At 33.1% G+C, this 23,410-nt stretch overlaps 8 protein-coding genes and 1 non-coding gene across 9 annotated transcripts; 4 read left to right on the forward strand and 5 right to left on the reverse strand. All coding sequences in view use genetic code 12, as the record gives it.

The window, feature by feature from the left end:
• Positions 1-41: 41 nt before the first annotated feature.
• On the forward strand, positions 42-3,566 carry CAALFM_C113010WA (uncharacterized protein; the record flags this gene model as incomplete). Its single annotated transcript, XM_717047.2, has 1 exon — positions 42-3,566. The coding sequence occupies one exon, from the start codon at positions 42-44 to the stop codon at positions 3,564-3,566; it is 3,525 nt and encodes a 1,174-aa protein (XP_722140.2).
• A 153-nt stretch (positions 3,567-3,719) lies between these two features.
• Positions 3,720-4,298, reverse strand: SPC3 (signal peptidase complex subunit; the record flags this gene model as incomplete). The annotated part of the gene is made up of 1 exon (XM_717048.1): positions 3,720-4,298. One exon carries the CDS (start codon positions 4,296-4,298, stop codon positions 3,720-3,722), a length of 579 nt encoding a protein of 192 aa, XP_722141.1.
• A 198-nt stretch (positions 4,299-4,496) lies between these two features.
• On the reverse strand, positions 4,497-6,842 carry CAALFM_C113030CA (cysteine--tRNA ligase; the record flags this gene model as incomplete). Its single annotated transcript, XM_717049.2, has 1 exon — positions 4,497-6,842. The coding sequence occupies one exon, from the start codon at positions 6,840-6,842 to the stop codon at positions 4,497-4,499; it is 2,346 nt and encodes a 781-aa protein (XP_722142.1).
• A 470-nt stretch (positions 6,843-7,312) lies between these two features.
• On the reverse strand, positions 7,313-7,416 carry CAALFM_C113040CA. Its single transcript, XR_002086376.1, has one exon. It is a non-coding gene; the product is annotated as an uncharacterized ncRNA (small nucleolar RNA).
• A 478-nt stretch (positions 7,417-7,894) lies between these two features.
• RPL14 (60S ribosomal protein eL14) lies at positions 7,895-8,644 on the forward strand (the record flags this gene model as incomplete). The annotated part of the gene is made up of 2 exons (XM_019475174.1): positions 7,895-8,005; positions 8,360-8,644. 2 exons carry the CDS (start codon positions 7,895-7,897, stop codon positions 8,642-8,644), a joined length of 396 nt encoding a protein of 131 aa, XP_019330719.1.
• Positions 8,645-9,103: 459 nt separating this feature from the next.
• On the reverse strand, positions 9,104-11,389 carry CAALFM_C113060CA (uncharacterized protein; the record flags this gene model as incomplete). Its single annotated transcript, XM_717050.2, has 1 exon — positions 9,104-11,389. One exon carries the CDS (start codon positions 11,387-11,389, stop codon positions 9,104-9,106), a length of 2,286 nt encoding a protein of 761 aa, XP_722143.2.
• Positions 11,390-11,686: 297 nt separating this feature from the next.
• Positions 11,687-12,988, reverse strand: FAD3 (Fad3p; the record flags this gene model as incomplete). Its single annotated transcript, XM_717051.2, has 1 exon — positions 11,687-12,988. The coding sequence occupies one exon, from the start codon at positions 12,986-12,988 to the stop codon at positions 11,687-11,689; it is 1,302 nt and encodes a 433-aa protein (XP_722144.2).
• Positions 12,989-16,653: 3,665 nt separating this feature from the next.
• On the forward strand, positions 16,654-17,868 carry OP4 (Op4p; the record flags this gene model as incomplete). Its single annotated transcript, XM_717052.2, has 1 exon — positions 16,654-17,868. One exon carries the CDS (start codon positions 16,654-16,656, stop codon positions 17,866-17,868), a length of 1,215 nt encoding a protein of 404 aa, XP_722145.2.
• A 5,180-nt stretch (positions 17,869-23,048) lies between these two features.
• On the forward strand, positions 23,049-23,264 carry CAALFM_C113100WA (uncharacterized protein; the record flags this gene model as incomplete). Its single annotated transcript, XM_019475175.1, has 1 exon — positions 23,049-23,264. One exon carries the CDS (start codon positions 23,049-23,051, stop codon positions 23,262-23,264), a length of 216 nt encoding a protein of 71 aa, XP_019330720.1.
• Between the last annotated feature and the right edge of the window lie 146 nt (positions 23,265-23,410).

The raw sequence follows: 23,410 nt of genomic DNA on the forward strand, positions 1-23,410 counted from the left end.
AGTTTATTCCCTAATATCAATACTAATAAAAAGAAAGCAATATGATACGACAATTTGCAAGGGATCTACATATCAACCTAAGAAAATGTCATCTACCGTCAACATCAACACTACAAAGCTATGGCTTTGCGTCCTTATACTATCAAGGCTTTAAGTCATCTAAATATTCATTTACAATACCATACAGATCATACGCCACTTTTGATTATACAAGAGCTCCCTCCAAGGAATTGGTTGCCAGTTTTTTCGATCATCAATATGTCAAAATAAATAATTGGATATTCAAAGATGACCAATATCGACAATCCTTCTTGAACTATCTACGAAATCAGTCTTCTTTTAGCAAGGATGAAATAAAGGAAGTTGTCGAGCTTCATGGCAGATTAGTTGAAGTATTAAACGAACTTCAAATAGGTTTTCAATTTTTAGAAAAGATGTGGGATGCAATTTTCAATCGTGTGGTAACTGACGAATCCGTCACTGCTTTACAAAAAGCGATAATTGAAGAAAGAGATCCACTTACAAATGTATTGATACGCTCTGCAAGATATGATTTGTACAAGAAAATTATCACTCCTAGATTAAATCATTCCCAAATGTCCATTAACAAGAGTGATGAGCTTATAGAGATTATTCAATTGCAATCAGACAAGAATGCTGGAATAACTTTCAATTCTAAAAATATTGAAAACTATCTCTTGAATGAGAACAAGAATCTAATACTGAAACAACAATTGATTACATTAATAATCTGCACTAGTTTGAAGCTCAATCGTGGATTGCAGTATACTGAAAGAGACTATACAACACAGCTATATTTGATTGAAAATTTTATGGCATGGACCAAAATGATAGAAAACAATGAATGGTTTTGTAACCCCGATGCTACTCAATACGATGAAGTATTGAAATTGATTGGCATACCACCAGGTGATTATCGAATCGAAAAGTACTTACAAGATATTTTAAAATTAGTGGAGCAGGAATATCAAACCAAGAATCTGTACATATTCATCACTTCAATAATGAGAACATTGGTTGATAAGGCTCCACATTTGACATATAAATACTTTTATTTCAAGGATGCTCAAATCAGACAGAGATCTTTAAATCGATCAAATGTATTGATACAGGACGATTTGACTTATACCATGCAGGCATGTTTAAAATTTGATAGCCAAAAGCTTTTTGATTTATACAAAAACAACCAAGATTTGCATGATGGTGACGAAGGTGGTCAAGAATCTTTAATACTTGAACTATCCAAAGTGACTAAAGACTGGAATGCATTGCAAAAGAATTTCGAAAATATGTACGGTAGAGGAAACTTACCATTAACTGTCCATTACGGTATTGCAATGCAAGCCTTGAATACATTACGAGCAGATGAAGAATTAGGCAGATTATATGATCAATTACAGAAACGTGGATTACATTTAAATTCTACAGTTATGGATGCATTAATACGATCAAAAATTAGACTACTTGATCAAACAAAAGTTGTTGAATTGTTTGAAGTATATGCCAAAATGAGTTCTCAGGGTAAAGCAGATCCTAAGAGTGTTCAAAAATTGTTTCCCTTGATACTAAAGATTCCTATGCGGAATAGAGAAACGTCAGTGGTATTAGATTATTTAAAGCAGTATTTACAAAGGGAAAAAGAGACTGGGCAAATTTTCATTGATGGGTCCACTTTCCAAAAGGTCATGCAGTATGCTGTTGGCATACCTTCATTAAAAACTATCGAAGCAACTAAAGCATTGGTGGAAGAATACGGAAAACAAAGCACTGAATATTATGCTGGATTGATTTCAGCATACTCAAACTTAGATCAATTCGAACGAGCTGATAACATGGCGTACGAGGCCCACAGAAAGTCTAAGATTCCTTTTGGGGAAATTCAAATATGGGCACTGCAATTGAAGAATAATATGAGGTGGAAGTTACGATCACCGGATACAATAACATCACAATATAACGAAATAAAGATCAGTTTTATAACCAAGATGAGTTTTTGTTCAGCTTTCCAACTTTTTTATGACCAAGGAGGTATCTCGCTAATTAGTGATATAATACAGAACTTGCATAATCATGGTAAGCTTAAACAAGAATTGGCTGTTTTTCGTCGCTCAAAGATATTGCAACTCCGGGATGAAAGAATTTATACTACGAGATTAGACTTTTGGCGAAGAAAGTTTGAGTGGCATGAAATTCTAAAAGAATTTGACGAAATGAATGGTAAAAACATTTTGATTACAGCCAGAACTTACAGGTTTGTTTTAGCAGCAGTTTTGAATCTAGATGCAAAGTCGGGGTCCAATTTTGATAACTCTACTGATATGTTAAAGCAGGTTTTGAGATTCTACGGATTGAGTAGTGATAGCACTAAAAATGACCGTTTATCCTTGGAAGACGACATTTTGTACTTGGCAAGAATGGTTATTGATTTTGTTGACATTGTTGGCCCAGAACAAAGCTCCCTGCTATATTTGAACTTTGTCAAACAGATTTATGATAAATTGGGTAAAAATCTTGACTTCAGACTTAGTCTAATATTGTATGAAGGATTGGTTAAAGTTTTCAATGAAGATAAAATCACCATGACCAAAGAGTTTCATCGATTAGGAGAACTCGTTGATAGCTATATTAAAGATTATCCGTTTAAGGAAGTCCCAATATTCCCATATCGTGTAACTAGGTATTACGGGGATATGCTGGTGAGTTGGTTGAAAAGCCATACTCCAACTCGCGCAGATGAACTTAAGATACTCCGAGTTTTGCAATCTGGTGTTAAACTCGAGACAGACCAATACACCAGTGTATTAAAATACTTTCTTGAGAAACTTGATGATGATGAAGACTACTTAGACCAAGTTTTGAAGATTATGGAAGACAATTTAATTCACGGAAATTTAGATGAATATAGATCCTATCTTGAAAAACAGTTGTGCTACAAAATCTGTTTGAAATACTTGATGGACAACTATGGCGACGAAGATGCTATCTTCACATCATATCAAATATTGAATAATTTCTATGATATTAATGGGCCTGACCAAGTTAGAGAAAACTTGAAAAGTACTAATATTACTAACTTCTTGCGAAGCTCATCTGGAAGACTTTTCAATATCAAAACCAATCCTTATGGTTTCAAATCGATGAGTCACCATAAATTTTTGGATTATTTCAACCCAGAACATATTGCTCAAAAAGGTTTATTTGCTTCTAATGACTTGATACTATTACTACGAATACAAATTCTCAAATATTGTCAAAATGACAAAGACAAACTAAGAACGTATTTCAAAAAGCACCCAAAGACCATGAAATTTGTCATGACGGAAAAGTCAACAATTTTACCTCTGAAATTCAAAGGATTTAGATCAATAATTGATGATATTTCACCATTAGGAAATTTAAATTGGAAACAAAATAGAATAGCGAGAGCTAGCAGGGTATTGAAAAGTTTGTTATTGGATACAAAATACCAAATGTTTATTACAGCCGACGCTAACCAATCTACCCCCATGCTAACCAAACTGCCAAAACACGATTTTTATGAATAATTTACATTACAATGCATACTATCATGTATATAGCAACACTTGTATATTTTAATTTGTATATACACATATACATAAACATTTATATGCACAAACATAAACACACAAGCCAAAGAAATACGCGAACAGAGATGTATGACACGCCCTTTATTTCGATCAAGTGTTTTTAGTTGATTCTTTCTTTTTTTGAGTATCAGCAAATTGGAATTCACCGAATCCTTCTGTAGATCCAAAAATTAATGGTCCCACATAAGGTTGTATATTCCACTCTAATCTAACTGTTGCATTTCTACCTCTGAATGATTTCTCAACATCCCAAACAGAATATTTTCCTCTTTGGTTGGTTAAAGTTAAATTAGCATCTTCTTTATTAGTTATAATTTTATCCCAAAATGTGACTTTATTGCTGGAACCTTCACTTTTGCCCGGATATTCAGCAGTTAAATAAATGAAAATTTGTTTGGTGTTCCAATTAAATAATGGTGTCAAATCTGAGCTTAAATCAAATTGGATTTTGGCATTCTCTTTTGGCTTCCTGTTCAAAGAACCATAATGGAATGATTGTTTAATTGATGCTGTTGGTCTTATGTTAGTTATTGAAGTGGTGTTGAGCGACCACACATTGTCTTTATACAATTGCAACAATGTCAACACTATCACTACTGATGTTATCACTATGGATGAAGTAAATGCCAGATTGGCAGCTGCTTGTGCCCTAGTCACTAAATTAAACATTGTTGAAGCTTGATTTCGATGGTGGTAAAACTTGTAAACACAATCTTTTTATTCTTTTTTCACGACTTCTGTGTTTTTTTTATTGTTCACAAACTTTTTGGTGTTGTACGTGTTCATTCTACCGCGCATACAAATAGCCCTTACAGATAGATATCAATTGTACAGTTTCAATGCTTTACTATAAACGCTCTATTTACTTTATTTGGCTTCTTCAACAGTCTTCAAATACTCTTTGTATAACTTCTCCTGTTGTTGGTATTGTTTAGTCAATTTCTTTTTCATGCTCTTACTTATTTCTTCACCTTTAGCATCTTTAGTAGGTAATCCTTGTTCGTCCCATTCAGAATATAAAGATGTATCTTTAAACAAATCCGAAGGATTGATTTTCATTTTGGCCAACTTTTCAGCTTCTTTCTTTGCATTAAGAGCTGCTTGTTCTTGTTTCTTTTTCTCTTTCTCGGCAGCTAGTCTCAATTTGGCTTCTTGTTGATCTAACAAATTTTGTTTTTCTTGAGCATTCAAAAACTTGACCAAAGAAGTGCCATCTGGTCTATCGTCTAATGAAACTCCTAACCCAATCAACAGCGATCTAATGGCATCGGAAGCTTTTAAGAATTCATTCAATTCAGCCTTGTTGATTGCTAAACTACGCACAGAATCTCTAAATTGAGCTAATGCTTTGACATATGGTAAGGCAACATCCTCTGTACTAGAACCGTTAACGCTTGTTTGTTCTGATTCATCTATCCAGCCTAATCTATCTGATCTGGCTTCGAAACCCAAAATCTCTAATATTTTAACAATCCAGTTCGTGACTTGAATCAAAACTTCAATTCTTAATTCTGTTTGTCCAGTAGAAGTCAATTGAATATAATTATTAGATTTAGAAATCAAATCTTGCAAAACTCTAATTGCTTGACCACTTGATAAGTTATCATTGAAAGCAGCATCAACTTCATCTTGAGCCTGTTCCAAATCATTGAACAATTGTTTTTCAATATCTGTGATTTTTCTTGATACATATCCACCATTTTCTGTTTTGTGTTTATAATCCGAGTTTAATGCACGAACATTTGTGAAAAATTTGGAAAATGTGGACTCAATAGATTTCACTTCACTAATAAGAGAATCTTTGAAATCCAATGGTTTCTCCCAAGCATTCAAGGCAAACACCAATCTCAATTGTCTTGCTGAAAAATCATTCAATGCTTCGTCTATAGTGATAAAATTCTTTAATGACTTGGACATTTTTTGGCCCTGAATATGTAAATGTCCATTATGCATGAAATAGTTAACCCATTGTTTATTATCAAAGTAAGCTTCGGATTGAGCCAATTCGTTATCGTGATGAGGGAAACATAAGTCAATACCTCCGGAGTGGATATCCATATTTTCTCCAGTAATATCAGAAGCCATGACTGAACATTCAATATGCCATCCTGGTCTACCTTTACCCCATTTTGAGTCCCAAGCAGGTTCACCTGGTTTGGATGCTTTCCACAAAGCAAAATCTGAAGCGTTACGTTTGGTATTGCTGACACTCAATGACCCTTCACCATCGTTAATCAAGCTCATATCTCCTTTACTCCATGGTTGTAATTTAGCATAATCATGCTGCGAGTGTTCATATTTCACAGTATCGAAATAGACAGACCCATCATCAGTCTTGTAAGCGTATCCATTAGTGACTATCTTGTCAACAAATTCAATGATATCAGGCATATATTCGGAAACTCTGGTAGTGACTGATGGTGGCAACACATTCAATCTAGCCATATCTTCGTTATATCTTTTTTCCCAATACGAAGGTAACTTTCTGAAAACTTGTGGATCAGTGACAGTGGCACCAAATTCTTTGTCTAAATGAGGCATAGCAACATCCTTGATGCTATCTAAGAATTTCTCTAACGAAATATCTTTTGTTTCATAAATTGATTCATGTGCCAATTTTGCTGCCTTGACATACATTGGGAATTTTGGTTTGTCCTTAACAATTTCACTCAAGTTCTTAATATCATTGCTCCATGTTATGAAATCTTTAGCTAAATCGCCTTCAAATTCTGGTAAATTTTTTGAAACATAGAACTGCAAATACTCTTTTGCTTTTGTTTTCAACTCATCGTTGATCTCTTTATAATTCTTGACCAATTTTTCTTCAAATAAATATTGTTGACGAGCAGCTATAATAATCTTGTCATCAATATCAGTGACGTTTTGTACAAATTTAATGTTGTAGCCAAAGTAATCTTGCAAAATTCTTCTACAGATATCTGTTGAAACATAGTTTCTAGCATGCCCCATATGAGAATGATCGTAAACGGTTGGACCACAACTATACCACGTAATGTGGCCTGGTTTATTTGGATAAAACTCATTCTTGGAACGTGTCAATGAATTGTAGATCTTAAGTGTAGGCTTAGAATTATTCTTGTTTTCTGGTTGATACCATTGTGGTTGTTTAACGGTTGGTTTCTTTGCAGCACTGGTTGTTGTTGTTGATGACATTCTGATTATCCTTTTTGGCAAGAAAAACCTCAAGTTCATATAAGGATAAAAAAAAAGAGAGAAAGAAGTTGAGGCGAACTGGGAACTTAATATAGAGTGTTCTAGTTCTGTGTTTATGGTGTGTTTCTGAATTAAAAGAGTAAACGTTTCAGTTTTGACTCACTTTTTTTTTTCGCTTTGTCGTGAGATAGGGCATTATTTTTCAAATCTCTCTCGAGAGAAGACAAGACACGTCGTTAGGGTTCATACAATGATCCTGGTGATGTATCCCTAACTACATAAATAGAACATGATCATTAGAATACAATACGAATTATCAATTGAATTTAGTACACACTTAGAGGAATTGAACTAATATAGAAAAAAGTAGTGGACCTGCACTACGTCTTCTCCGTCTAAAACAATGTACACAGCTCTCCTGTTCCTTTGGTTTAAAATCAAATCAATAGTCTATTTAAAATCAAAGTTAGTAACAAAGAACATAAGCAAATCAATTCATATCATTAAAATAATCAGGCAGTTAAAATGGTCGCATGTTATACCGTATTGTTAATTGAAACTAGGCGTGTTTCCAATACAGTACTCTAGAACGCAAATTATAAGTCATCACTCTAATTAATTGATATGTCTCAAGATACAATCAGTAAACATACACTTAGGAGCAATGTATCAATTGTATATAATCAATCGAATATTCATATGGTAATACAGTTGAAATAGAAAGAAACTACTATTCGGAAAAAAAGAATAAAAGACAAGCAAAAATATGTCAGCCATGTTAAATTCTAAAAAAGTGTGATGAGCTAAAACCCATTAGGGCTATAGCCCTAGCACGTGCAATAGAAAAGTGAATTTTTGTTCTGCTTGGCTATATACAGGTTTGTCATCGTGTTTAGTGTAACAATTTTCTCTCTTTCTTTTAGTGTCTCTCTCTCATACAGCGCAGTTTTTTTTTTCTCGCTCTCTCCGTTTCGTTACTAACGCACAGAGAGATTCTCGCAGGTTCTGAGTCTATACTGAGAAAAAATCTTAATCAATAAAACTACATTTTTCAGTTTTCAATACCCAGCAACTACATATAATAATCAAAGATGTCTTCTACCGTTAAAGCTGCCAACTGGAGATTTGTCGAAGTCGGACGTGTTGTTTTAGTTGACAACAAAGAATTAGCCACTATTGTTGAAATTATTGATCAAAAAAGAGTATGTTATTAGTGAACTAGGAAGAAGAGTTCTTAGCCAAGGAATAGAAGAAATGAAATTTAAATATCAAGAGTCTCCTCAATAAAATAAAACTGGAATAAGAGAATGTTTAAAATTAAATGATTCAGAGTATTGAGATTATTGTGTATCACGAATTATAAGAAATAACTCTAGCAAATGGGTTGGATAAAAAAAATCTTCAAGGTATCCATTTTGGAACAAGAGTAACCAAAAGGAAGTCCTTACTAGAAGGAAAAGCTTTTTGTTGGGAACTCGAGAGATATTTAAATTTACTTTCAAATCTATTCCTTAATTTGAATCATAATCAGTTATACTAACAAATTATTTTTCTAGGTTTTGATTGATGGTCCAAAAATCCAAAGACAAGCTATTGCTTTAGCTAAAATTGTTCTTACCCCAATTGTTTTACCAAACTTGCCAAGAGGTTCAAGAACTGCTACTGTTACTAAAAAATGGGCTGCTGCTGATATTGACGCCAAATGGGCTGCTTCTGGCTGGGCTAAGAAATTGGCTAACAAAGAAAGAAGATCTCAATTATCTGACTTTGAAAGATTCCAAGTTATGGTCTTGAAGAAACAAAGAAGATTTGCTACTAAAAAAGCCTTAGTTAAAGCTTAAATTTGACTTGTGTTTTTTTTTATCATTCAAAGAAAGCATAAATTGTGTATTAGTAATTTGAACTTTATAAGAAAAAGGGTATAATTTTGGTTTATTAATGTTTACGTCATCTACAATAACAACACAATCTCCCATCAAGATCATTTTATATATCATATGACCTCCTCTAATAAGGAAACCCTCTCTACCATCAAAAAGAAAACAAGCATATTTAAGTATATGTATATATTATAATATAAATACAAAGAAATTATAAAAAAAAAAATGCTTGTAGTATAAGTGGCGTAGAAACTACAATGGCGGATTATGTCAACTGAATAATTAAATTGTATTGTATGATACACTTTTATACTCTTTTACTATGTAACATTTAATTTTTGATTTATATATATGTACAAGAAGACATTACGTCCTATTTCTTCAGATCTCGTTATTGTTTGTTACCATCAGTTAGGTATTTTACTTCTTGGCAGCTTGTGCCTTTTGGTATTCTTGAATCAATTGTTTTTGTACTTGTGGGGCAGTTGGAGAATACTTGAGGAATTCCAAAGAAAATTCACCTTTACCTTGGGTAGAGGCTCTCAAAGAAGTTGAGAAACCAAACATTGAATTCAAAGAACATTCAGCAGTGACGGTGAAATCATCAGGACCATTGACGGTATCGTTAATCATACCACCCAATTTGTTGATCAATCCGACAACACTACCTTGGAATTCATTTGGTGCAGTGACTTCAACCGACATGATTGGCTCCAAAATGACTGGTTGTGCATTTAAGAAAGCTTGTTTGAATGCACCATGAGTGGCAGTTCTGAAAGCCAATTCAGAAGAATCGACAACATGGGTTTGACCATCATTAATGAGCATATGAACACCCAACACTCTGTGACCAATCAATGGACCTTTTTCTAAACAATCTTCAAAACCTTTACTACAAGCAAACAAGAATTTTTCAGGGATCTTACCCCCAATGATTTGAGTTTCAAATTTGTTTTCACTTTCAATTGGGTTCATTTCACCAATAACTCTACCATATTGACCAGCACCACCAGATTGCTTTTTGTGTGTGTAATCGAATGCAGAAGGAACAGTGATGGCTTCACGGTAGGAAACTTGAGGTTTACCAGTGACACAGTCAACACCATATTCACGTTTGATTCTTTCAACATAAATTTCCAAATGCAATTCACCCATACCGGAAATAATAGTTTCTTTGGATTCGGAATCATAATGTACTCTAAATGTAGGATCTTCCTTTTGGAAACGGTTCATGGCTTTGGAAAATGCACCGTTATCTTTTGTCTTTGGGGAGATAGACAATGATATAACAGCTTCAGGAACAAACATAGAACTCATGGTGATTTGTTGTTGGGTACCTTGACCAATGAAAGTATCACCTGAAGCACAGTCAATACCAAAAGTAGCACAAATTTCACCAGCACCAACTTCAGCGACATCTTCCATATCATTGGAGTGCATTCTCACTAAACGTGAAACTTTAACTTTTTTACCTGTCTTTACATGAGTCATGTAAGCACCTTTTTTCAATTTACCTTGGTATACTCTGATATATGTCAATTGACCGTATGGACCTTCTTCTAATTTGAAAGCTAATCCAACAAATGGTTCACTAGTTGATGGAGTCAAATGGACAGGTTTTTCAGAATTGTCTTTTTGTAATTCCAAACCAGTGTTTAAAACTTCATTTGGTTGTGGCAAATAATCGACAACAGAATCCAATACTGGTTGAATACCTCTGTTGGCTAATGCAGATCCCATTAAAACTGGAGTGAACTTTCTACCGATAGTGGCACGTCTAATGGCACCCTTGATTTGTTCAACAGTTGGTTCTTCACCTTCCAAATAAATATCGGCCATTTCTTCATCAACATCGGCTAAAGTTTCAATCAAAAGAGCTCTTTTTTCTTCAACCAACTCTTTCAAATCTTCAGGGACTTCAGCCTTTCTAATGGTTTCACCTTGCTCTCCTTCATTATATAATGCAACACGATCAATGATATTGACAACACCTTGTAAGTTTTCTTCGGCACCAATAGGAACTTGGATTGCGGCAGCTGGGATCTTTAACTTGGCATTGATTTGTTCGATAGCTCTCCATGGATTAGCACCCATACGGTCCATTTTGTTAATAAAAGTGACTCTTGGAACATTGTATCTACGCATTTGACGGTCAACAGTCACAGTTTGAGATTGAACACCAGCAACAGCACAAACCACCAAAACAGCACCATCCAAAACTCTCAATGCCCTTTCGACTTCAATAGTGAAATCAATATGTCCTGGAGTATCAATCAAATTGAAATGATAAGATTTGTCATCTTTATCCCAAGAACAGTAAGTGGCAGCTGATTGAATAGTAATACCTTTTTCTCTTTCCAAATCCATATGATCCATTTTAGCACCAACAGAATCTTTACCACGCACTTCATGAATGGCTTTAATTCTACCAGTGTAAAATAACACACGTTCCGTGAATGTGGTTTTACCAGAGTCAATATGAGCAGAAATCCCAATATTTCTTAATCTAGTTGAAGCTTGTAAATCATCAGGTTTCAAACTTTTGTTAATCTCATCAATAATAACTTTTTCTTCGTCGTAAGTTTGAGGCAACTTGACTTGTTCATTTCGAAGGAATGTAGTTGTTTGGAAAGTTCTTGCACATTTGGGACGGGTTAAGGTTCTTGGTAAATGAGTTTTAAAAACTCCACGAAGAACACTTGCCATGGTAATGAATGAAGAGTAATGCTTAAACACAAGTACAATAGAAATCAAGAAATTGAAAAATAAAAAATACCAAGCCTAAAAAAAAATTTTTTTGTATTTGTTAGCAAATTACAGCGAATGAGAAAATAATCTTTATTGGATGCCAAAAATGAGACAACTACCAAAACATTTCTTGAATGTAAACTAGCGATAACTCGGAAAACAGCAATTATGTATTTATAAGTGTGCATAAAGAAGTAAATCAATCAATAAATAAATAAATAAATGAATAACTGAATATGTCTCTATAAATCTATTTTAATCTTTTGGTTTAACTGGTCCCCAACCGTTTACATTTCTAAACATCATAACCCCTTTAGCATCTTCTTTATCATCATCAACAAATTGGCACATTCTCATACATTTCCATAATGAATACCACATGCTTTCACCTTCGTATCTGTAATGTTCACCCATAACTTTTCTAATAGCATCAGTTGCTTCTCTGGCGTTGTAAAATGGAATACGTGATACGTAATGGTGCAAAACATGGGTCTCAATAATATCATGGAAAATGTGTTGACCAACAAATCCAAAGTTACGGTCAATGGTAGCGGCAGCACCACGAGCAAAAGTCCATTCTTTAGAAGTATAATGAGGCATGGTTGGGTCGGTGTGTTGTAAAAATGTAACAAACACCAACCAATGGTTGACCCAAAGCCATGGGACAAACCAGTTAATCATCATGTTGAATAAACCAAAATTCTTGTACCATTGGTAAACTGTGGTGAAAGCTAAAATAATACCAATGTCAGATAAGACAATGTACCAATATTGATGTTTATCGAAAACTGGAGATGTTGGTGTGTAATGTGATTTAGCTATTTTAGAATATCCTGGATAAACTTGTCCAGTGGCATTGGTAGCCAAATATAATTGTAATCCACCCAATTGTTGGAAAACCAAAACCAAAAATGAATAAATTGGTGATTCTTCCATTAAATCAGCAACTTTTTCAACTTTATTTTTTTCCAAATACTCTTCTTTAGTGTATGGAATGAAAACCATATCTTTAGTTAAATGACCAGTAGCTTTATGATGCTTAGCATGAGAGAACTTCCATGAAAAATATGGAACAATTAAATAAGAATGCAAAATCCAACCGATGAAATCATTGATATTTTGGTAGTCTGAAAAAGCACCGTGTCCACATTCATGGGCCAAAATCCATAAACCAAAACCAAATAACCCAATACAGTAAGATTGAACCATCCATAAGGCTCCTCTTAAACCAAAAGCTAAACTGGGATATTCAGGAATTTGAACCATTGGAATGAAAGTGTGACCGACATAACCAATAATAACCATCATAGTAATATCTCTAACAACATACCCTAAAGATCTGATTAATGACCTTTCATAACAATGTTTTGGAATGGCTTGTAAAATATCTTTGATCGAGTAATCTGGAACTTTGAAAACCTTACCATTTGTGTCAATGGTGGTCAAATTAGATGATGCAGTGGTCGATGCGAAAGATGAGATGTTACCTCTCTGAACCACATTGGAAGCAGTTGAATCTTCTACCACAGAACTTGATGATGCCTCAACTACACTCATTTGAATATTATACTATTACTTTTTGCAAGATTCAATAACAAGAAATGAATGTAGAAGAAAAGAAAAACTATTACTAAATTATTTTTTTAAAAATAAAAATTATTACATTTATCTAATAATTCCACCAATTGAACTGTCAGTAAATCAAACAAGGCACAAGGTGTGGAAAATTTTTTTCTATAACGGAAAATGGTTTCATTTTCATTATTGTGTATCTTTTATTTAGATATGAACAACAACAACAGAGACCAAATTACAATAAACATCGCCTTGGAATGTTTTAGACCTTTTTTTCTGTTTTGAAATTTCAGTTACCATATAACTTATTCATGAGTACTCTAGTTATGATGACTGTATTCTATATGTATTTACAAGCTGTTTTCATACGAAGTTTATAAACCGTTTCTTTTATTTCTTTTCTTTTCTTTTTCACCTCGGCAAAAACTTACTTAAAGTAAAACAATCTAATCTCATCGAGACAAAATGATTCAAAAGCCGTTTGGCACGTGACTTGTACAAATCTCTATTGTTATTGATATATGCAGGTTGGTATAGTGGGGGAAATTGTTTTTGTTTTTTCGCAGCATTTTATCCGTCAACCCGACTTTCGTGGCTGTGATTGAAAGAAATGGAAATGTGAACTCAGAGTTAAACCCAATATTGTAGTACTTCCAATCAACAATTAATAAGTGGTATTAGTTAACTGATCACAACAAAGAAATAATGTAAGAACCAAAATCATTAACTGAGTTTAATAAGTTGATTGCCTATTGTAAGTATGAATTTTATTTTGTTTGTATTTGGTAGGTTTGTTTTTGGTAAAGAATTTTTTTCAAAATTAAACAAAAATATAAACTACAATTTCTAAAATCAATTAGATTACTTTCGTTAAAACTCCTTGAGTATCGACAAACAAGTTATCCAAATTTTATTGTAGAATTGTGAAGAGCATTTCCAGTTTTAAAAGAAATTGCAACCAAAGTTAAATTATTATATGGATTAATAGTTTTTACGAGTTTGACAGCAAACGACACACAAAAACAACGCAAAAAAATTGTAGCAACACACTACTAGGACTATACACGACTTTTTAGAATTATATTCTGTAAACTTCCAGTAACGATTTCAGCATTTGCAAAAGAATTCAAATGATACAACATTCTCTTGAAAACCAAAAATAGATGGTAATAGTGAAATATAGTAGACAACTGATTTTGATTTGAAATGATGAGTTTGTTCAAGAAGGCACAAGTACGAGTTAAGGATATATACTGTGACTTGAATGTGGTGTTTCACAGTCCAACCCACAGTTCAAAAATCCAACCAGAAAAAAAATTTTACCATGAAATTCCAAGTGTGTTAGATAGTAGGGCTGACTGCTCCTTTAATTGAAATTAGCATGGCCGAATATATGTGTTTATGTGGCTATTAAATTCTCATATTACCCAATGCGGTAAAAAAGTTTCCCTCAATTACATTAGAGAGAAAAAAAAGAAGGATTTTGCAATATCTTCTCTAGCAGATATTTAAGCACCTTTGCATATTGTATAAATTAAAGATTTACTAATGGAAAAGGATTTTTCCACTTTTAATTCATGTGTTGATGCTAGTCTTGATGTTTCATTTTTGTTGAAAACTTAGGCAGGTGGGGAAGAGAAAGTTGATACATCGATTAACCCCACAATGTAAGAACAGATAGTGACTGTTTAAACTCGAGTAGGCTTAGAACAAAACTACAATAGAACTCTCGTATTTTTCAGTTTTTACGTATTCATCACTTGCTTTTACAATAAAAATAAATAATAAACCATTCAACCGGAAGCCACCGTGATATAAAAACCTTAAAAGTCAATTACCACTTCTGGAAAAAGGTGAATGACCATATCATAAAAGATTATCTCAAACATGAACTGATTCTTCTTCTAATGACATTATATTCATTGCTGCTTAGGCTCAAAATGGTTACAGTGGAGAATGGTCTGGAATTGATACTTGGTAGGACTTGTTGAAATCTCATTTGTTTGAAAGAATACTCCCCAACAAGCACTATATTTTTACAAAAAGGTGAAATGGTTTCTTTTTTTTTTCTCAACATTTGATACTACTCAAATGGGAAATGTAATCGAATGATCGTCATTTTTAATTATATAATGTGAATCTTGATTAATAACCTTTGCTACTTACCTCAATTTACCACCGTTGGGAAGAATAAACAAAGAACAACAGAATTAACTAAAACATAATTAATGTCGAATGTGATAATATAACAATCACAGCATATTATTATCACCTTCACAACATGAATATATAGAAACTAAAACGGGAAATCAATCTGAGCGTTTATTGTCTTAATTTATTTTTATAGTTTTTTGAAATGCATTAAACGGGAATACCTACAAAAAGTGGGAGGAAAATCAATGAGGGGCAAATCCACAGAAAAAAATAACATATTCAGAGAAAGAGATCCACCAAACACAGTTGATCAAATAGAACAATTATTTTGGCGAATTGCTAAAAATTGATCTAAATGTTCATAAAATTCGTTTTAACAATAGATACGATATTAGTAAACTAGAGAATAACTTGTATTGAAGATGAATTTGAATATGTAAAATAATTTTCCATTTAAAAAAAGCAAGATTCAATTAAAAGTCCAAACAATCATTCAAATACTTGATACTTGCTGAAACTGGTGAAGAGTTAGACATCATACACACTAACAATGATCAACAAGTATTTGACAAGAAAATATATTAAAAAAAAATAGAAAAAAAAAGCATGTAACCACAATCAAAACCCCACCACAGTAATACCTAATTTAGCTGTGACCCCCCTTTCAAATTGATAGCATTCGGAAACTTACAACAATCTCTATAACCACTTCTATTCTTTTAACTAAGAACAGTAAGGTTATAAATTGATAATGCAAGAGCTCGCCACCACCTCCGACATTTATTGAGGGAACACAGAAGGAAAATTACCTAGCTTAGTATGAACAGTTAATTTCAAGTTATGGTTGTGAAGCCTTTGTACAATCCACACCAAAACCATAACAACCACAAAAAATTTTCTTTGCTTTAACTAGGTAAAAAAAAAAAAATCTGTTACTTGAAATAGAACCGTCCCCTATTGTGTTCCTTCCCCCCCACCCTTTCTCTGTGAATACCACTATTCTATATTTATCACAATATTAAAAAGTTTATAAAAATTTGATGAAACCATAATGTATTGAAGTTTGGATGTAATAAAATTTCCTAATTAGGAACTGTGCCTGCACATAAACCAAATTGTGTTCCAAACTTCTTTTTTATTTTTCGCAATATTGTCGATAAATTAAATATAAACTACTCAATTGAGTAATAGATTCAATAACTATGGGAATTACTAACAATGATTTAAGGAAAAAGCTTCACTCAAAAATAAAGCCCTTTCAATTAAAGTGTTGTCCATGTTTATCGTTTCTGATGGGCTTTTCTGAAATATAAATATAGATTCAAATCTCTTGTATTCGAGTTTTAGATTTTTTATTTCTTTTATATCATTATCAAATCAAATCAACAAACTCTTTCAACTTCTCAGAAAGAAAACAATATCAACTACAATAAAACCAACTACGTCTACTACTACGTTAACTCCAACACACATACAAATATAAATAATTTACAATGAAGTTTTCACAAGCCACCATCTTAGCCATCTTTGCTTCTTCTGCTTTGGTTTCTGCCGCTCCAGCCAACATTGTTTCCGAACAAACCATGGTTAAAAGAGAAGATGTTAATGCTATTGTTGAATTAATCAATGAAATCAAACACATCAACCAAAAGAGAGACCTTGCCGAAGGTGAAGACTTGTTGGAATTACAAAGAAGAGCCGACAGTGTTATTGGTGAATTAGTTTCAGCTTTATACAACTCTGGTGTCATTGGTTTAGTCTGGGATAAATTGACTACTGATCCATCTATTTCCAGCTCCCTTACCAACATCATTAAATCTGCTGTTCAAGGTGCTATTGTCCAAGGTGGTGCTTTAATCCAAGCTGTTTGGAACTCTGGTTTATTGGGTGATGTCTTCAACAAATTAATCAACGATACTGATTTAAGACAAGCTTTATTGGATGTTGGTAAAGCTCTTTTCAACTCTGCTGCTAACTTAATTTCCATTTGGCTCGGTGGCAGCTCTAGTTCTAGTTCTGCTGCTCCAGCTGCTGCTGCTGCTGCTCCAGCCACTAATGGTGCTTCAAAGAGAGAAATTATGGAAGCTGCCGAATACTTGAGTGAAAGAGACTTGGCTTCTATCCTTTCTTGGATTGTTCAAACTATCAAAGACACTGGAATTGTTCAATCTTTGGTTAACCAAGTCATCAACAACCCAGACACCGTCATCAGTTTCTTGACTTCTGCCCTTAAGAATGGTTTAGTTATTGTTGAAGATCTTTACGACTGGGCTAAACAATCTGGTTTGTGGGATCAAGCTTTAGTTTACATTCAAAACAATGCCGGTAGCTGGATTAAAGCTCTTGCTGGATTATTCGGTAACGCTTTATCTAACGGTACTATCACTGCTTCTGATATTAACAATGCTGGTAGTTCATCTAAACCAACTGGTACTACTACTGCTTCTACTGCCACTGCTGCACCAAAAGCTGCTACTCCAGCTTCCGCTGGTACTGCTGTTGCCTCAAAAGCTGCTACCTCTGGTTCCAGTTCTGGTTCTTCAAGTAACAATGCTGACTTGAATGCTTTAATCAACAAATACGGTGGTGGTTCTGGTTCTACTTCTACTCCAACTGTTGATACTTCTGGTTTATCTAGTGATGTTAACACTTTAGTTAATGCCGCTGGTCAAGCTGCCTCTTCATTGAAGAAAAGAAAACTTTATTAGATTGATTAATTGAAGGAGAAAAACAAAAACAAATTGAAAATGTATTTAAAGATATATTTTCATTTGGCGAATTAATGGTTCTTTAATTTTTTTTTTTCCTTTTTATTTCATTCTTTATTTTTCCAATAAAGGATAAGTGTTGCTGATATTTCGATATTTCATTTTGGCCGCAGTTCAAAAAAAAAATAGAGATCACTCTATGCTTTGCTTGTCTTTGGGATTAATTGATACTATCAGAAATAAAGAGAGAATATTGAGGGGGGAAACTTCATTATATCATTCATTAAGGTTTAATTTTTTTTCATATTGGTTATAAAATAGTATCTGTTGGTTATTTTTTTTCGTTGTTAATTTCTACTTTACCGTTATTAAATTCAGTTGTTCTTTTCTATATTTGCTTGTTAGATTTGAGTTTATTAACAATCCGTTATTATTGTTACCCACAATTATAGTATTTTAGTTCTTTTATTATTCATTTATATATTATTTGTATTGTTTTAAAATATAAAAAACATTTGTATATCTTTAAAAAAGAGCAAGAAGTGTTGCAGCTTTCAAGTAACCTGAATTTGTTGTTGATAGCTTGTACAGTCAAATAATTGTTGGCTAGAGGTTCACAAATTGTCATAAATGTTTCGGATCTTTGTGTAAAGATATTATGATACAGTATCCAGACAATGTCTAGCTCGTTCATACTTCGCTATATGGTTTATCTTTTTTCCCACCAACAACTCCAGCTATTAGTTGATTCTGGAAATACTGAAAAAAACATGAATCGGTTGAAAATCACAATTCGTTCTCTTCCGACCCAATCACTGGCTCATTTTGTACTTTTCTATTTTGTATTTTGGTAGATAAATTTTGTGTTATTTAGGTGACGAGGATGACATCAATGTCCACGCCTTTTATTTGAAACTGCCTAAGAATATAAACCGTTAATTTCTCATAACCTATACAGCCAACCACAGCTAATGACCACTAATTCTTGGTATTTCTAAAGAAATGAAATTACTGTTCGTGTGTGACTGAAAAATAGATTAAATAATATTGATGACGTTGACAAGCTAAACCACTGTGGTACATACAAAACTGAATAGAATCCCGAATGCTATTACACTCTCAGCATCGTTCATTCGTAAAATATCGTCCTCAACATCCAGTAATTTCATAGTTAAGAAAATGGATACTTCCACTTTATCTGCTATTGAAGGTTTACTTTCAGTCTCTAAGTTTGAGGCTAATTATTTATTACAATTCTTGACTAATATCGCGTCAAAAGTTTTTTCATTGTTTCAACAATGTATGATTCTATTGGATACTCCTGTTGGAAGTATTGTTGTGGATTTTAGTTGCAAAATTTGTGGAAGTTTTCTAACCATTTAACGTTCCAGACTTGAACACGTTTTAAAAAATCGGAAAGTATAACAGAATTGCTGAGATGTTAGTATACCCCCTCATTGTAATTAAAATCATTTTTTTTTTATCTATTTCCGACTTTTAGAATGCTGACTAACAATAGTTTATAGATACCGTGTACCGTGTTTCACTTGCGTCGAGTTTGTGTATTTGTTTTAGACATCTTGATGCTTGATAATCAATTTGCATACAAATAAGCATTGTTTTTTATTCTGGTCGTGATGGCGATGTTTGCAGGCTTTGGCGTACTTTTGTAGATTGTGGTCAAAACTGTCCGCCCTGTTTTGTTGTTTTTTCCTCCACCTTAATTTTTCTTGAGGCGAAGAACCGCTCGACAGGTGAGACATACAAGAAATTTATTTGTGCGCCTCATTTTCAATCTGATAAGATAAGATCGTCTAACCAATACTTAATTGTGAGTATTTTGTACAAATGCTCAAATAAAAGCTGGAGTTCATTGTCATATCACATATAGTTTGGGATGAAAGAATGCTAGATCATTCCAAACTATTGTCTATTAACAATGAGAGTTACAGGAGTAATAAAGGCGAGGAAACAATTGGACACAAACTACAAATAATTTTGTGGAGTATAACGACCAGTCTATGAAATAACCAAGCACTAAAACGGAGTATTACTAAGCAGAGGGTATATAGAAACTGTGGGTCTTGTCAATAGAGATTAAAAGGCAAAGGGAATATCCCTTATATAGCCAATCTCGTTTATTTCTGTTAATATTGAGAATGTTTTCGAAGCAGGCTCATTCTAAATTGGTTTCGGTTAAACTCCTATTCTTTTTTTTTCAATTTTTGCCTATTTACCCAAATCGGCAAAACTATCTTGAAAGGTCAAAATTTTCCAAATATTTTCTTCCTCTTCTTGTAAATGACTTTTACAATATGTATGACAACAACTCAAGGCGGACTTATACATCTTGGAAGACAATAAAAACATCTCAAAATTACACAATTATAGCAAGGAGGTGAAATTCTGCAGGTAAGCTGATCATATGAAGAATATTTTTCAATTATACAAATGTAGTAGCCAGACCACCACTATTATTAATGAATACGAGTTTTCACTTATTTCTCGTTTTTCACATTCTGATGTTTACTGATTATGAAAAATTTCCAATTGAACTGACAAGTAAACAATTTTGTTTTGGCTAAATGTTTCTCCATGATTGATCCCACCACACATTCACCCCTGCTAAAACTTTCTATTTTAAAGAGCAACTAGATTCACATAAATTTACAAAAACAATAGAATTTTTAATGCCCCTATTAGTTATGAAGGGTTACATAACCCTTGTTTTAAACAAAACTATTGGTGGTGGTGATGGTGAGATTTTTTTGTGTGAGCTCTTCGATTGTTCGTGAAAAAAGAATTGATGACACAAAGTGTAAACAAGAATGGTTTCCATACATTTAAAATGCAAGAATTTAAAAAACAGAAAACGGAACAATGACGAAGAATGTGGTGGTATTTAGTTGTGAAAAAGAATAGTCGCCTTAGTCTTAAAGTACAAGAGACATGGAATTGAAACATCCAAATTGTGGATTAGAGTATCAACAGTGATCTATCATTTGGCTTATTCACATGATCTGAGTATATAATTTGCATTCGGATATAAGTTCTTTAATCTAGATATAAGATTATCTGGAGATGATGAAACGTTTAATGCCGTGCGTAGATAACATAAAGACCAGAGCTATACTTCTATTAATTTGGGAGCAACAATATTCAAAGCTTAAAATTCTAATTAGATAATAGTAGTGGCTTGAAAAGTAGTTTATGGAGAAATGCGTCCCAAAACAATGGTGTATCCAAACCATTAAATTGTTAAAGGAGGAGAAGTCACGAAATGTAAGTCAATCGACAATAATGATGATGATAATAGCAGTTGTAGTGGGTGGTGATATTGTGTGATAGAATCGACAGCCAAACAAGAAAAAAAAACTTATAGACACAAAAAAGGTGTTGCAGATGAAATTCAGTCAATTAAAACCCATTCTACATGTTTAACCGAGTTTTCCCTAAAACTAAAAAATGAAGGACAAACCCTCAACATTGTAGAACGGAAAAAGAAACAATATCAAATGAAATTGAGTTTGTACTAAATGGATATTGAACGGAAGTAAGGGAAACACTCTGCCATAAGGAAATGGTTTAGTGGAAACTAAAACCATCGCTAATATACAAAATCAAGAAATTTGATTTGATTGACGCCTTAAAGGAATTGCTGGATAACTTGAAACGACTGACAGTATCCATGATAATCATCGTATATCGTCAATCCTTTAAGATTGTCACGATCGTGATCATTAGCTACATAATAATAATGTGCTTATACGTCTTTCACGTGTATGCACTTTACAATATTAAGAAATGGAAATCTGACCAAAGGGAATTTGAAAGATGTACACGAAAAAGTGTACAGTCAATATTCAAAATTTTTTTTCTCATTTTAAGTATTTCACAGAAGGTGCACACGAACTCAACTGAATTAACGAATTGTCAAGCGAAATCAAAGTTCTCTAAATTCATTTTAGTTTTAGTCTTTTTTGTCTTTTCAACCCTTTCAATTCGTTCAAACGACTACCTTGCGACAATGAAACAATATAGACAACCTATTAGTGTAAAAAAAAAAAGTTTAGTTTCTTGCTGATCACCGAATTTTTCATATGTTGTCACAGACTATATTGTTTAGTCTTTCCAAAAAATTGTCACTAATTTCATGACAAATCCCACGTTGTTGCTCAAATGTATGATAGGTGCATTTTTCTTATCTTTGCTACTTGGAATGAATGAATGAATTCTTCCTAACCTCGAAGTCTCCACATATAGCCTACTATAATGGATTATGTTTACTCTAGCATTCTTCGTCAAACAAAAGTCACGTTTAGTGAGCAATAAATTTTTTTCCGTGGCCATTAACCGTAACTGCAAACAATGTCAAAAGAAATTTTTATTTTTTTAAACTCACACTGAAAGGGTTTTTGTCAATTTCTTGGCTTTTATGCTTCCTCATCTTTTCTTACTTCTTCCTGTTAATGTAGGTTGGGCTGGGTTGTTGTTGGGATTGGCAAGAATCGATCACAAAATATATACTTGCAATTTCATAAAAATGCACAATGAATAAAAAAGCCATTTAAACATTCCAAAGGGCTCTCTTTTATATTTGTGTGTTAAGCATAAAAACAACTACAACTACAAAATAGTGAAGAACAATAAGTTAACGGGTAAAAATTACAAAAATTGAATTGCTTTCTAAAGAAACACAAAAAATTGATGCAAAATTTGTTAAGCATTTTTGCATACTTTTCATATTTTTCATATTGATTCTTTATATTGGGTTAACATTCTTCTTCTTTTTGCTTTCACAATACTGGATCCCCCCGCCCAAAATAAAGAAAACGATCAGTGTCGTCATTATTATTATTAACTATTAGCGCCTCTCCCATTTTACGTTGTGATATTTATCATGCATATCACATACATGCAATGCACCTTTCTTTAATCTTATTACTGGAGTTTCCATTCCAATATACAATTAATTGTTTTTCACACCTTCTTGTTTTGTCTTTCAACTTTTTTAGAGTTTCTGGACCAAATATAAATACAGTTGAATAATCCCTATTCTTCGAAAGATATTCCAAGAGATTTTTATATTTCCTCTTCTTTTTTAACTTTCTTCATTCAATCATCGTTATTTCTTAACATATTTCCCCAGTTATATCCTTATCGTCACATAAACAAATAAGATGTTATATGCATTAGCTACACCAGGTTCAGCTTTCAAACCATCTATCAAAAAAGCTAAAAACACTTGGAGATTGCAAAAATTCAAAAAATTGTATATTCAAAAAGGTGGTTATATATCAAGTAGTCCAACTGATAGTTCAATCAATTCTAATGACAGTATATCGAGTTCATCTTCAGTGATAACTGCTAGCTCATCAGCCCCAAGATTCATTTAAACAATAAAGGACCCTTCAACAATATCCCGAGTCAATTGGTATATATATATATATCAATCAGTCAGCTTTTAACCGTCCACTATACTTCGGTTAACATTTGATAACGAGTTAAGTTAACTTCGTTCCAGAAATTCCTCCCAAAAAGA

The sequence above is a fragment of the Candida albicans genome, chromosome 1, assembly GCF_000182965.3.
Source record: "Candida albicans SC5314 chromosome 1, complete sequence".
Taxonomy (NCBI): domain Eukaryota; kingdom Fungi; phylum Ascomycota; class Pichiomycetes; order Serinales; family Debaryomycetaceae; genus Candida; species Candida albicans.